At 48.5% G+C, this 12195-nt stretch overlaps 1 protein-coding gene across 1 annotated transcript in view; it reads right to left on the bottom strand.

Annotated features, from left to right (window-relative positions):
• Cnn3 (calponin 3) overlaps positions 1-7568 on the bottom strand; it is a 31112-nt gene extending 23544 nt beyond the window's left edge. Inside the window, exon 1 of the mRNA XM_038311546.2 lies at positions 7198-7568. Within this exon, the coding sequence (XP_038167474.1) occupies positions 7198-7254 (57 nt within the window). The 5' untranslated portion in view covers positions 7255-7568. The remainder of the gene's footprint in view (positions 1-7197) is intronic.
• Between the last annotated feature and the right edge of the window lie 4627 nt (positions 7569-12195).

Here is a 12195-nt window from a genome sequence, read left to right as displayed (position 1 = left end):
TGCAGTTTTGCTGCTAATGGCCATGGACTTCAACAAGCTCCTGAGATAAGGGTCGTGTACATACAATTTCTATGAATGATGGAAAATATAATGTGACTTCTGTAGCTTTCCTTTTAGGGGAATGTGTATATATGTGCAGGACACAGGGGACAACTTGGGGTGCCATTCCTCAAGTACCATCTACCCCCGAGACAGGGTCCCTTACTGTCCTGGGACTTGCCGAGTAGGCTGCCTGTCTCGGCCTCCCCAGTGCTGGGATTACAAACACACGATACCATACCCAGCTGTTTCTTTTTGTCCCCCGTGGCTTCTTGGGAATCAGACTTGGATCCAAAGGCAAACACTTTACCAAGTGAATTATTTCCCCACCCCCCTTTTAAGACAAGTATTCTCATGTGCCTCAAGCTGTCTTCAAACTAACCATATAGCCAAGGATAGCTTTGAACTCTTGATCTTCCTGCCTGCACCTCCCAAGTGCCAGGATTACAGGCTCCTGTGACCATGCTGGGCTTATGGAGTGCTATGATTGAACCCGCGGCTTTGTGGATGCTAAGCAAGCAGCCTACCAGCTGAGCTGCAGCCTCTGGCTCACTGTTGCTTTTTAAATAGAATCATATGTCTGAATTAACCAACAGTAAGAGAGACTTGCTACACATGGTACTAATTATTTTTTCTCAGATTTCCTCCCACATGAAGCAGAAAAGAGGGAGAAAAGCAAAACGACGAAGCTCATACCCTACCCACTGGCTGAGCCTGTAAGTAGCAAGGAAGGCTGGGAAGCTGGGATTACAGAGAACAGACAGACAGACCAGAGAGGAAGAGGGAAAAAGTGGGCCTCTTTCTGCTACATTCTTGATCCCAGTTCTCTGGCTTTGCCATTGCAGATGCTCTGCCCAGGAGGCACACCCACTCCCTGTACTTCCCAGTTCCTGCTCAGAAGGCAGATAGATACATAGAGAAACCAGGCCAGAAAGGCACAGAGGACCCAGGGCTTTGAGGGGGCGGGGCGTGGGGAAGAAAGAGGCATCACCCAGGATGCTGCAGGAGTTCTGGACAAGGACAGACACCCCAGCACATTCCCTATGAAAAAGGAAACAGAGTAGGGATGCTTGGTGACCTGGTCTTGTCCTGTCAGAAGCCTCGGATACACGCGAAAGCTCAGCTTCTGGAGACAGTATCAACATCTACACAACAAACACAGCTTAGAAGCCAGAACGGAACTAAACCAGCCAACAAAATACTTGCCCAGTCAGCGAACTCGACATCATCTATACTGTGTGGGTTTTGGGCTAATTCTGAACACTTGACATGAACAATCAAGGTTATATATCTCCCAGAAATCTTGTAAAGCCACGTATTACATCTTCTCTGCACAGGTGATACATAAACAAGTTTAAACACCTGCCCAAAGTCCATAGTGAATCTCAAAGACACTGGATTCAAACCCAGGGTACCCATTCTTCACTAGCAGGAACCTGAGATGACATTGCCAGGAGGCCTTTCAATGTTCAGCAATGTTGTGTGTTTAGAAAACTTGCAAAAGATGTTTATATTGCTTACTATAAAGATTAGACGTGAGTCCCCACAAAAACCTGATGTACAGAAATGCTTACCAAAAGGACGGAGGGCACAAGACAGGCATCAACAGTTCAGAGCCTGTGTATGGCTGAATCTAGAGTCAGAGAGCCAATGCACACAATATATGGTTAACGGCGAGAAGAACGTGGGACCTGCCCCCACGCTGAGGACAAGCTCCACACGGCTACCTTCTCATCGTGAGAAGGAAGTTAAGATGCCTACAGTGATGGTGAAACAAGCCAAACAAAACCATCCAACTGTGCTTCACAAGAGGAAAATATAGTCACAAACAGTATTAGCCATCTAAGCCATGGTGTACAGGGGATAGAGTACAGAAGGAAAAAAGCTCATTCCGTCAAAACACCCCTATACACATAAAAGAAAAAAAAAAGAAAAAATGGAAGAAAGAAAGAAAGAAAGAAAGAAAGGAAGGAAGGAAGGAAGGAAGGAAGGAAGGAAGGAAGGAAGAAAGAAAGAAATCTTTCTTTCTAATCTTCCTGTCCTAATCTGGAAGGGAAACCATCATAGAGGAAACACACACGCACACACATACATGCACACACGCACGCGCACACCGTGCACACCCCTCTAGTTACTGGACGTACCAACAGTGTTTTCACTGTTCAGCCTGTATCTGAAATCTGAAACTGTAGGCTAACAATGTAACGTTCTCAGACTGTAAAAGGCCACAGGACAGTAAGCTGAAAAGACAGTGATCCAGAGGAGGTGTGGTACCGCCCCTCGTCCTTTCGAAGTGCATCTTCTTGGTTTTGACATGAGGGGAAAGGGTAAGGGAAAGAAAAGCGAGCTAGCAGACAAACCTCAATAATTAGTCCCTTCCAGCAGCAAAACGGCCACCCTGTCTCACTTCAGAACAGGCTTTCCAGAGGGGATCTCTACCATTTCGGTCTAACTGGAAGTCCATGAAAGAGTTTTCCCAAATCAGCAACAAGATGGAATTATTGTAGTGGTTAAGTTTTCAAGGTGCTATTAATACACAGAGCAAGTTACTTTACGAAACAACATAAGGCCAGTGTTAGAAAACACTTCTTTATAAAGATCCAGCACTTGAGAGGCAGAAGCAGGTGAGATTGATCTTTGAGAGTTCAAGGCCATCCTAATCTACACAACAGCCAGTTCCAGGGCTACATAGTCAGATCCTGCCTCAACCACAACTAAACAAAACCATCTAAGCCCTTCCAAAACGTCAGACCTGCCAACGGAATTCTCTTACAGGGGGGACTACTTAGCAGATTGATTTCTAGCTGTTAGAGACAGCAAAAGCTATTCCTGATCGACAAATTCATTAAATCGATAAATATTTACTACAACTTCCAAGATAAGTTTCCATTTCTTATAATAAGGATTGAATATAGTTACACAGCATCTCTTGTGTTCCAAACCACAACCTAATAAGGACCTTGAGATGCATCCCTGAAGAAGACCTGGAATCTTTATCTCTAATGGGCAGAGATAGGCAACACCAAGTATTTAACGAGAAATTGTCCAACTTCAGTACTTTACAAAAGGATAAACCCTATCTCAGTGATTCTGGTGTGCTGCCTAAAGTGATTTTATTATATATATACACACACACTTATTTTGGAAGCAGGGTCTCACTACATAGCCATGGCTGGCCACAAACTCACTAGAAATCTACCTGCCTCTACCTCCCAAGACCTGGGATTAAAGAGTGCACCATCAAGCCTGGCTTCAGTGATGATTTACGCTGGAGTCACCTGGGAAATACCCTGACTCAAGCCACTCTGAAAAGCAGCAGTTTGCTCAAAGGGCATGGGACAGACAGCTGAAAGCCAAGATGTCAGGGTTCCTGGCCCTCATTTTATGATAGGACTGTTTAATCTACTTTTAAGTGCCTTAAACTTTTAGTAATGTCTTCCAAAGTGGCTCTTAGCTGTTTGGGACTACCACTAAGTGACCAAAAAGACTCTCCAACAAGCTAGTTTGCTCAAGCCAGACTTTCCAATGGGAACAGAAGGCTGTGAGAACACCCATTCCAATCACAGGTTCCCATCTCATTCTCAACACTCAGGCTCCGCCTAGAAAACACTGTTGTAAAGCCACTAGGGGCGGGGTACCAACCCTTTCCACTCCGGTTCATTTCCTCCACTACCCTGAGAGCTGTAAGGGCCCCCGCAACATCTGCCCCAAGCAGGCCAGCTTTTACTGGCTCCAACATTTGTTTAGACCCAACTGTCAGGAAGCGTTGCCCTTCCTTAGAGGGTCTGTTGGTCTTATTGTTTCGCTTTCTTTTTTCCCTTTTAGTCTGACAGAGCCTGTTCAACCTGAACAACCACAGGATGGGCCTAACAGCACTCCTACTTCCAGGGCCGGTAAGGATTCTGGAGATCACAGTTACTGGTCCTTTTGCTGTCCCTTTCTTTCATTGTTATTTAAAGCCAGGCCAGAAATGGTGGGTGCATATCTATAATCCCAGAACTCAACTGAGAGGTGTCGGCAGGAATAGGAGGAGTTCAAGATCATTCTTGGCTACACAGTGAATTCGAGATCAGCCTCAACTCCATGAAACCCTGTCTCAAAAAAGAAGAAACACTCGGTCCACAATGCAGACTAAAGGGATCTAATTTTTTTTTTAATCCAGGTTTCCACATTTTCTTGCCCTATTTTTAAAAATAAGTTTGCATGTTCTGCTATGTATTGGCATCTCACGAAATAAAGGTTTAGTCTCAAAGATGCCGCCCTGGAATATTACCAATTCAAAAGTATTTAAAATCAAAGATGCCTTCAATTCATTGGTGGGCTGCTTTCACCACTAAAATATAAGCTCCATGCTTTCTGATACAAAGTGAGTACTCAGAAGAGCACCGACAGACAACAGCAAGAAACAATAAACCATGTCATAAACCAGGACTCCAACAGACAGATGTCAAAGGACCTGCCCACATCATCCAAAACAGGAACTAGCCAAAGTGGGGGAGGACCTAGAATCTATGTCTGCTGGACTCAAACTCCACTCCATGCTACCTACCAAGACATGAAATGGTAGTTTAAGAAAGAAAATGAACTGGAATTCTAGCTAAATGCTTAAGAGTACGGGTTGCTCTTGCAGAGAAGCTGGGTTCGACCACCAGGACCCACTTGGTAGCTCACAGCCATCTGTAACTCCAGTTCCCAGGGATCCAAAACCCTCCTCTGGCCTCCAGAGGCACTGTAGGTACAAGGTGCACAGGCATACCTGCAGATAAAACACCCATACACACAAAATGAAATTCTGATATTTAATCAACACGTAAATTACACAATACATGGGGGGGGGAAGCAGGAGAGAATGAAGATGCTATGTGAAAAGTTCATGTTTCCGTACATCCACTCTTTGTCCAACAGCCCTACTACTCTCCCAGTCAAAAACCAACACCTCACTCAGGCATGCAGACTCGGTTTCTAAGCCTGGACAGATGATGAATACCACGACAGGAATAATTACTATGTCAAGTAGTAACAGGTGGATGACCAAAATAGGGGTGGGCAGGGGCAGACAGCAGTGTCCTGTGGTTGAACATATCTAAGTACTTAGCTAAACTAAGACACCGATCCTTGGAATTCTTAGAATACTCCGAGTTTCTTCTGTGACCCTGGGCCAATCACACCCTTCCTGAGCCCAGCATCCTAATCAGAAAATGATGCTGGAATCCCAGTGGTCCTCCTCACCTCAGCCGACACTTCTGCTGCTGAGATCAAAAGAATTTATATGAAAGGGTCCTGTATGACAGCCCTGCATAAATAAAGGGGTTATTTTTTTCAAATGGGCTTGATGTTTAATCCCAACAGCCTTTATAAATTTCCAAGGGTTCTAAAAAAGAAAAAAGAAAAGAAAAGAAAAACTCCTGAGGATTTACTGTTTCCAACACTTACTGTAAGAGCGATCCAGCCTGAGTCTCTGCACTTCCTGGGGTTATTGGCTCAGTTAGAACTACAGGGGAGAAGCTATTATGCCAGTCAGCAAAAAGAAAACCAGCTTGGATACTAAGAACCAGGAAAAGCCAAGTCACTTGAAGGGCTCCCAACGTCACCAGGACCTCATTTACAATGCAAAGGTAAAGAGACTCAGTGGGCGCCAGAATCCCAGAGGGAATTAAAATTGTGCGCCGCCAAGCCGCGCCGGAGCACAAGCTACCCAGCTCTCACACGCCAACGCCCTCGGCTTCCTAGAGCTAGGGCTATAAACTTGGAAGGACCGCTATTTTGCAACGAGGTTTTCAATTGGTGAGTGCTGTACTCCAAACAAACTTTTCGGCCTCTTTAGGGAAACTTTAATACAGACAAAACATTTTTAAAAAGGTTAAGCCCCTGAAGATTTCAGTTTTAGAATACAGACGAAAATTAGCCCCTTGCTCCAAAGACTGTTTAGAATCTTCTAGATGAACTACAAAGGGGTGCGCTAGCTACAACAGCGGGAGAGAATAAACCACGCTCTTGCTAGCAGTCTGACAACGGTGCGTTTCATTACTTTTACGCGATTCCCTTCGCACCGCAGACACCCGCAGCTTCGGGGTGTCAACAGCCCTGACAATGCCAATGCATTCTACCAGAGGTGGGACAGCGCGGTGACAATCCTGACATGCTTCGGCTCCCGGGAGGTTAATGGGAATTAAACCACAGCAGCCCTCCTTTGTGGCGCTTTGGCCGGAACAGCAAAAAGGAGACAATGAGCGGTCTGTGCGCAGTTCCACGCGGATTGGCTGGTCCCCCCCCCCCCCGAAACCCCTGATGTCATGGACTTGGAATGCAGGCAGGGAGGAAGGAAAGAGAGGATTTGGGGAGGGGGACGCCTCTCATCTCTTTCCCAGACCAAAAGTCCGAGAGATAAACCCCGATGCATTCTTGAGATGAGTACTCGGCAAAGCAGCGTCGCCAGATTCCGATCACTCCAAAAATACAACCCACCACAACAAACAAACCCCCGAACAAAAGCGACCCTGCCGAAAGATCGTGACAATTCAACGTGCTGCAAACTTCTCAGGATTGCATTTCTAAGTCTCCCATCAACAGCTGAGCCGGCTCTCAGGCTGCACGTTCAGGCTTTTGTCTGGGTTTTCCTCACCAGAGCCAATGGCACCGAGGCACCACCGACGGGCTCCCTTTCCGCCCGCGGGTCCCAGGGGTCGGCGGGACACTCAGCGTCCCCTCCCATGGAGAAGGAGAGGAACAATGAGGGGCCCGGTTTGGCCACGTAACCGCCCAACTTCGTTTGTGGGAGGAGGGGGCCAGGATGGGAGGAGACGCAGGGTCCCACGGCAGCCCCGACCCAGGCGGATGGCGGGGGCGGCAACTCCCGGAGTCCCAGTCGCGAAGCCAGGCCCCGCCTAAGGACCAAAGACCACTCTGGAGCGCCCTCTTCCCCGAGGGGCGCATCCTGCAGCCTTCGAGCGGGCCCCGCGGCGCTGCGGGACTCCAGGCGTCCGGGAACCCACCGACCGCCAGGTCCGCGGCGCGGGAACAAAGCCAGGGCCAGCGCGTGCGAGCCGGCTCCGTGAGCTGGGGAGCGCGCATCTCTCGGGCAGCCCCGACGTCTCTCCGCGGCGGCTTGCAGCCCTCCCTCCCCGCGGCAGACCGACCCCAGACCGCTCGCGCGCATACCTTGTTCTTGACCTCGGCGGAGAGCCCGTAGGAAGGGCCCTTGTTGAAGTGGGTCATGGCGGTTCCGACGAAAGGAAGCGGCTGCGCACGGGCTCGGGGGGGTCTGTCGCCCTCGGTGTCCCTACTCCTCGTCCCAGCGGCGGCCGCGCGGGAGATGCTCGAGCTCGCTCCTCTGCACGGCGCGAGAGACTCCGGGGCGCGGCTGGGGAACGCGGGCGGTGCTTCGAGGGTTCGGTCGGACTCGAGTCCCGCGAAGGCTCAGGGTCACTCTAGAGTGGGGCTGGCTGCCCGGCTCGCTGCCCGCTCCGCAGCTCTGCACGCTCTGCCCCCAGCCTGGTCCCCCCCAGGCCTCCGGGGATTGGCCGGGGAGCCCGACCAATGGAGCGCCGCCTCCTCCCCCTCTCCGGCTCCAGGGCTTCGTGGCCAATGGCAGCGCGGCGGGCGCGCCGCTCCCTCCCGCGGGTCCCAGCCCCCGGCTCCGCCCTCACGCCACCGGGGACCCCAGCGCCCCTCCTCCCGGCTGGTCAGCGGGCTGCGGCCGCCCCGCCCCGGCGCCTGGGGGCTTCCCAGCCGCCGCAGTTCTCATCAACTCCCAGGCATCCGTGACGCTCCGTCGATGGAGGGGGGGAGGACAGGAAGCTCCCAGAGCTGGCCGGCCGCTAATCGGCCACTCCATCCGCCTCCTCCCGGATCACAGCGCGCCCCGATGCTGCGCTGGAAATCCCGGGAGCAGCCTTCGAGCCCACATGTCTGGCACAGAGAGGCCTGCAGCAACACCTGCCAGGTCCTCCCTCCCCACGCAGCTGCCCAGCTGCCGCACCTGTGTGGGTCTGACCTCTGTCTTGGTCAAGGTTCTTTGCCAAATTCCTGCTTACTCTGTCTACACTTTAAAAGAAGTGCGAAAGAAATTGGGAAAAGTGCTATGGCAAAGCCTTGGGGGTTTTTCAGATCCTTTTCTGGATTCGCACCGGTTGCCCTCTGGCACGCATCTTAACAGGGAAGAAGTTCAGCCAGTCCAAAAGTCTAGGTGGCTGTTGCCCTGTCTAGTTTTAGTTTGTTCCTTTATTTTTTTAATTAGAAGACTGTCCTGAATCAGGAGTCTACGTGCTTTTGTTTGTTTTCTTTTTAGCCGGAGATCTCTTTGAAATCAGCACTCTCTATTCTTTCCTGTCCCCTTCCTTTCTTCTGATCTTAAAGGCAAATTGATAGAGGAAGGTGAGATCAGAACATTGGCCCTTGCCTCTGCTCCTGGGACTACAGTGGACCGTATGTCTTCCATTTACTTACCCAGAACTACGAGGTGGAATTCGTGTCTTAAAGTTTTAGCGGCTCAGAGGCTGCAACTCAGATTCCTAATACGACCAAAGTCGCACCTCCATAGTGTCACCTCATGCCTTGGCGTTCTGGAGCACACCCAGGACAGGTTTCACTCCTCTGAGTCCTAATATAAGGGTTTTATCTTTAAAAATACAAGGTGATGTTCCAGATGAGCCCACAGAACCAGGGATGGCTGCCTGAATCAAACGAGCCCAAATAGCCAAGTTGAACCTTTCTGGGATAGAAATAAGGAAATGTGGCATGGTGTCCCAGCAATTCCAACACACAAAAAAAAGGATTGCTGTGAGTTTGAGTTGGCGGTCAGCCTGAGCGATATAGAAAAGAAAAAGGCAGAAAATTTCTGTTAGCTGAAAGAATTTTTCATCGAATCTGTAAGGTACAGTGTAATGGGATAGGGATGAGTCGAATAGGCAGAAATGTGAGATGACTTAGGAGTTACTGATTGCTTCTGAAGGTCCTAAGACTAATTAGGGCATTCTTTCCACAGACAGATGACGCAACTGACCCAATATGATGATGGAACGAGTGGTTGGGGCTGTTTTACTGGTCCTGTGATAGTGGCCCTGTGTCATCCAGCAGACCAAACCCATTTTTTTAGAACCAGCACTTGAAACCTGGCAGCCAGATTTGAAGTAGAAATTACAGCCACCGCCACAGCTCTCCTGCAGAACCCCAAGCCTCGGGGCTTCTGTTTGGCCACAGTGGGTAAGGAATTGTGGTCAATGCTATTTTGATCTCCTAAATCATCCTGGGTACAATGCTTGGGAATTATATTCCTTTTTGTCGCCCAGGGCGTGGATTCTAGTGTTTAACAAGTTATCACTAAGGATGTGTGATGTGAGTGATGTGAAAGGCACCGCCAAGGAACAGTGGTGGCAGTCACAGCTGTGGGCGTTTAACGCTCTCGTCCCTCTGTGTGGCTTCAAAATGAACTTTAGCTTTTGCTCCACTCTTATCTCCCTAAAGTACATTTGTGGCCGGCTCTCCCACCAACACTCAGGGAAGTACTGTTGGTCCCAGCGGGTTCTGTCAGTGTGGCTGGGTTATTCTTCTTGTTTAGGGCCCTGCCAGGGATAAGTAAAGCTGTGTCAGGACTGAAATGTGGAGGCAGGGATGGGAAAGCACCTTAGTCCCAGCACTCAGGAGGAAGAAGCAGGCAGATCTCAGTGAGTTCAAGACCAGTCAGAGCTACACAGTGGGACCCTGTTTCTTAAAGAAGGAAAGAGAGGGGGAGGGTGTGGAAGAATTTTAGCATTGGGAATAAGGAGGCCAAAGAGATACCTCAGTGGGCAAAGGTGCGTCCTGCATAGCCTGATGACCACGGCTCTACAAATTCAAGTCCCCAGAAGCTGTATGAAATCACTTTTGTGTGTGTGTGTGTGGGGGGGGGTGAGATGAAGGGGTATTTTCTTGATTTGGGGGATGTCGTTTTGAAATAGATCTTCACTCTGTCAATCAAATTAGCCTCAAAATGAAGTCAGTTCTTCTGCCTCAGCCACCCAAGTGCTGGGATCACAGGCATACAGCTGGGTCTGACACAGAGTTGCCAGCTGAAATGACTCTTGTAAGACCCTTCTCTTTTTTGTGCCCCTTGGGGAATGTTCATCCCTTACTTGAGGTGATATTGTTGGTATAACCAGCTTCCTAACCCCCCTCACATGGATTCCAAGAATCAGGGGTGCCTACCACCCAGCATAGTCCTGAACGCTGAGAAGACTGTACTGTTTTTTTCTGTATGGATACCAATGGTAAAGTTTGATTTATGCATTAGGTACAGTAAGAGAAATGATAACTGTGCTATTTATGAACATAATCTACCCTGCACTGTAGTCACCCTGCTTTGTGATGATGTGATATTTATATTTATATTTATATTTAAGGGAAGAACTCAGGACTGGAGATGGCTCTAAGAACACATTATGCCCTTCCAGAGGACCTGAATTTGGTTTTCCATTATTGACTTAACAAGCACACAACCACCTATAACTCCAGCTCCAGGGGGAGCTGGCACCTGTACTTACACGTGTGTATCTACACACACATAATTAAAGACAACAACGATACATTTTTAAAGGAAGTACTTTCCACCTTCTCTTTGGCACAGTGAAATTACTGCCATCACTACAGTCCTTGCACTTTGGGGCTGTTACGCAGTTAAGTTTGCTTGAAGGCAGCCATTGTGATGTTGTATAGGATCTGATAACCAGGCTCAATAGTGGGTAATGGACAGGTAGAGTTGTTTGCCCATCGCTCCCACAAGATACTGAAGAAAAGCATCTTGAGGAGGGAAGGGTTTATTTCACCTTTCTAGGGAAGAACCTGGAGGTGAGAACAAAGCTGCCACCTTGGAGGAGTGCTCTTACTGACTTGCTCAGCTACTGTCCTTATGTAACTGGAGGACCGCCTGCCCAGGAATGGCAGCAACCACTGTGGGCTGGGTCCTCCTCCATCAATTCACAAGAAAATGCCTCATGTATGGTGGGTCGTGCCTTTAATCCCAGCACTTGGGAGGCAGAGGCAGGTGAATCTCTGAGTTCAAGGCCAGCCTGGTCTACGGAGTGAGCTCCGGGACAGCTAAGGCCACACAGAAGCCCTGCCTCAAAAAATCAAATCAAAACAAAACAACAACAACAACAAAACAGAAAGAAAGAAGAAAGAAAAGAAAACACCCCACACAACATCCAACAACATCCCCCCAGGCCAATCCATGGAGGCAGTTCCTCAGTCAACATTCCGTGTGCCCAGATACGGAAGTACTGACAACTGAAGGTAACTATGACAAACAGCTTACCCGGTGTAGATACTCTGAACAAAGGGATGAATTACATGGTGGGTGGCACAAAACAGGACAGTATGAGATGTTGCCATGCCCATCAAACTATAGTTAAAATTCTATGAATTTTGAGCTAGGCATGGTGGTACCACCTTTAATCCCGGCACACGGGAGGCAGAGGCAGGTGAACCTCTGTAAATTGACCTACAAAGTGAGTTCCATGATAGCCAAGACTACACAGTGAAACACTGTTGCAAAAAAAAAGAAAGAAAGAAAAGAAAAAGGAAAAAAGAAACCTATACATTTCTAATGTAGTATCTGTAGCATGAGTTCTAATTGGTCTTAATAATAAAGACTTGGAGTCAAATATTAGGGGGTGAAAGCAAAAATATCAGAGAAGCAGAGCAGCCAGACTCTAGAGTTCTCATCTCTATGAAACCTCCAGACCAAAAAGAGATCAAGCTCCTATCTCCTCCCACCTTATATTCCTCTCTCGCCCAGTCATATCACTTCCTGCCACACCACTGATACCTATTCAGGTTTTTGATGGGCACCTGCTTTGAGTTCTGAAAAGGCTGATTCAGTAATCACACATTTGCTAGAAGTTATGGCCACTCATTAACCATAGAGGTCTTGAGGTCTGTACAGACAAATGGGAAGTAATATGGCTGGGTGGGCAGAGAGAGGGATATAAGGCAGGAGGAGACAGGAGTTTGCTCCCTTTTCCATCTGGAGATTTCGTAGAGGTAAGAACTAGCGGCTGGCTGCTCTGCTTCTCTGATCTTCAGGTGAACTTTATTTGTTAGAGGACAAACAAGATATCACCACACAATGCCTCTAATCCCAGCACTTGAGAGCAAGAAGTAGAAAGATCAAGAATTAAAGGC

The sequence above is a fragment of the Arvicola amphibius genome, chromosome 14, assembly GCF_903992535.2.
Source record: "Arvicola amphibius chromosome 14, mArvAmp1.2, whole genome shotgun sequence".
NCBI classification, from domain to species: Eukaryota; Metazoa; Chordata; class Mammalia; order Rodentia; family Cricetidae; genus Arvicola; species Arvicola amphibius.
Note: the sequence above shows the minus strand (reverse complement) of the source record. Positions and strands in the feature narration are given on the sequence as shown.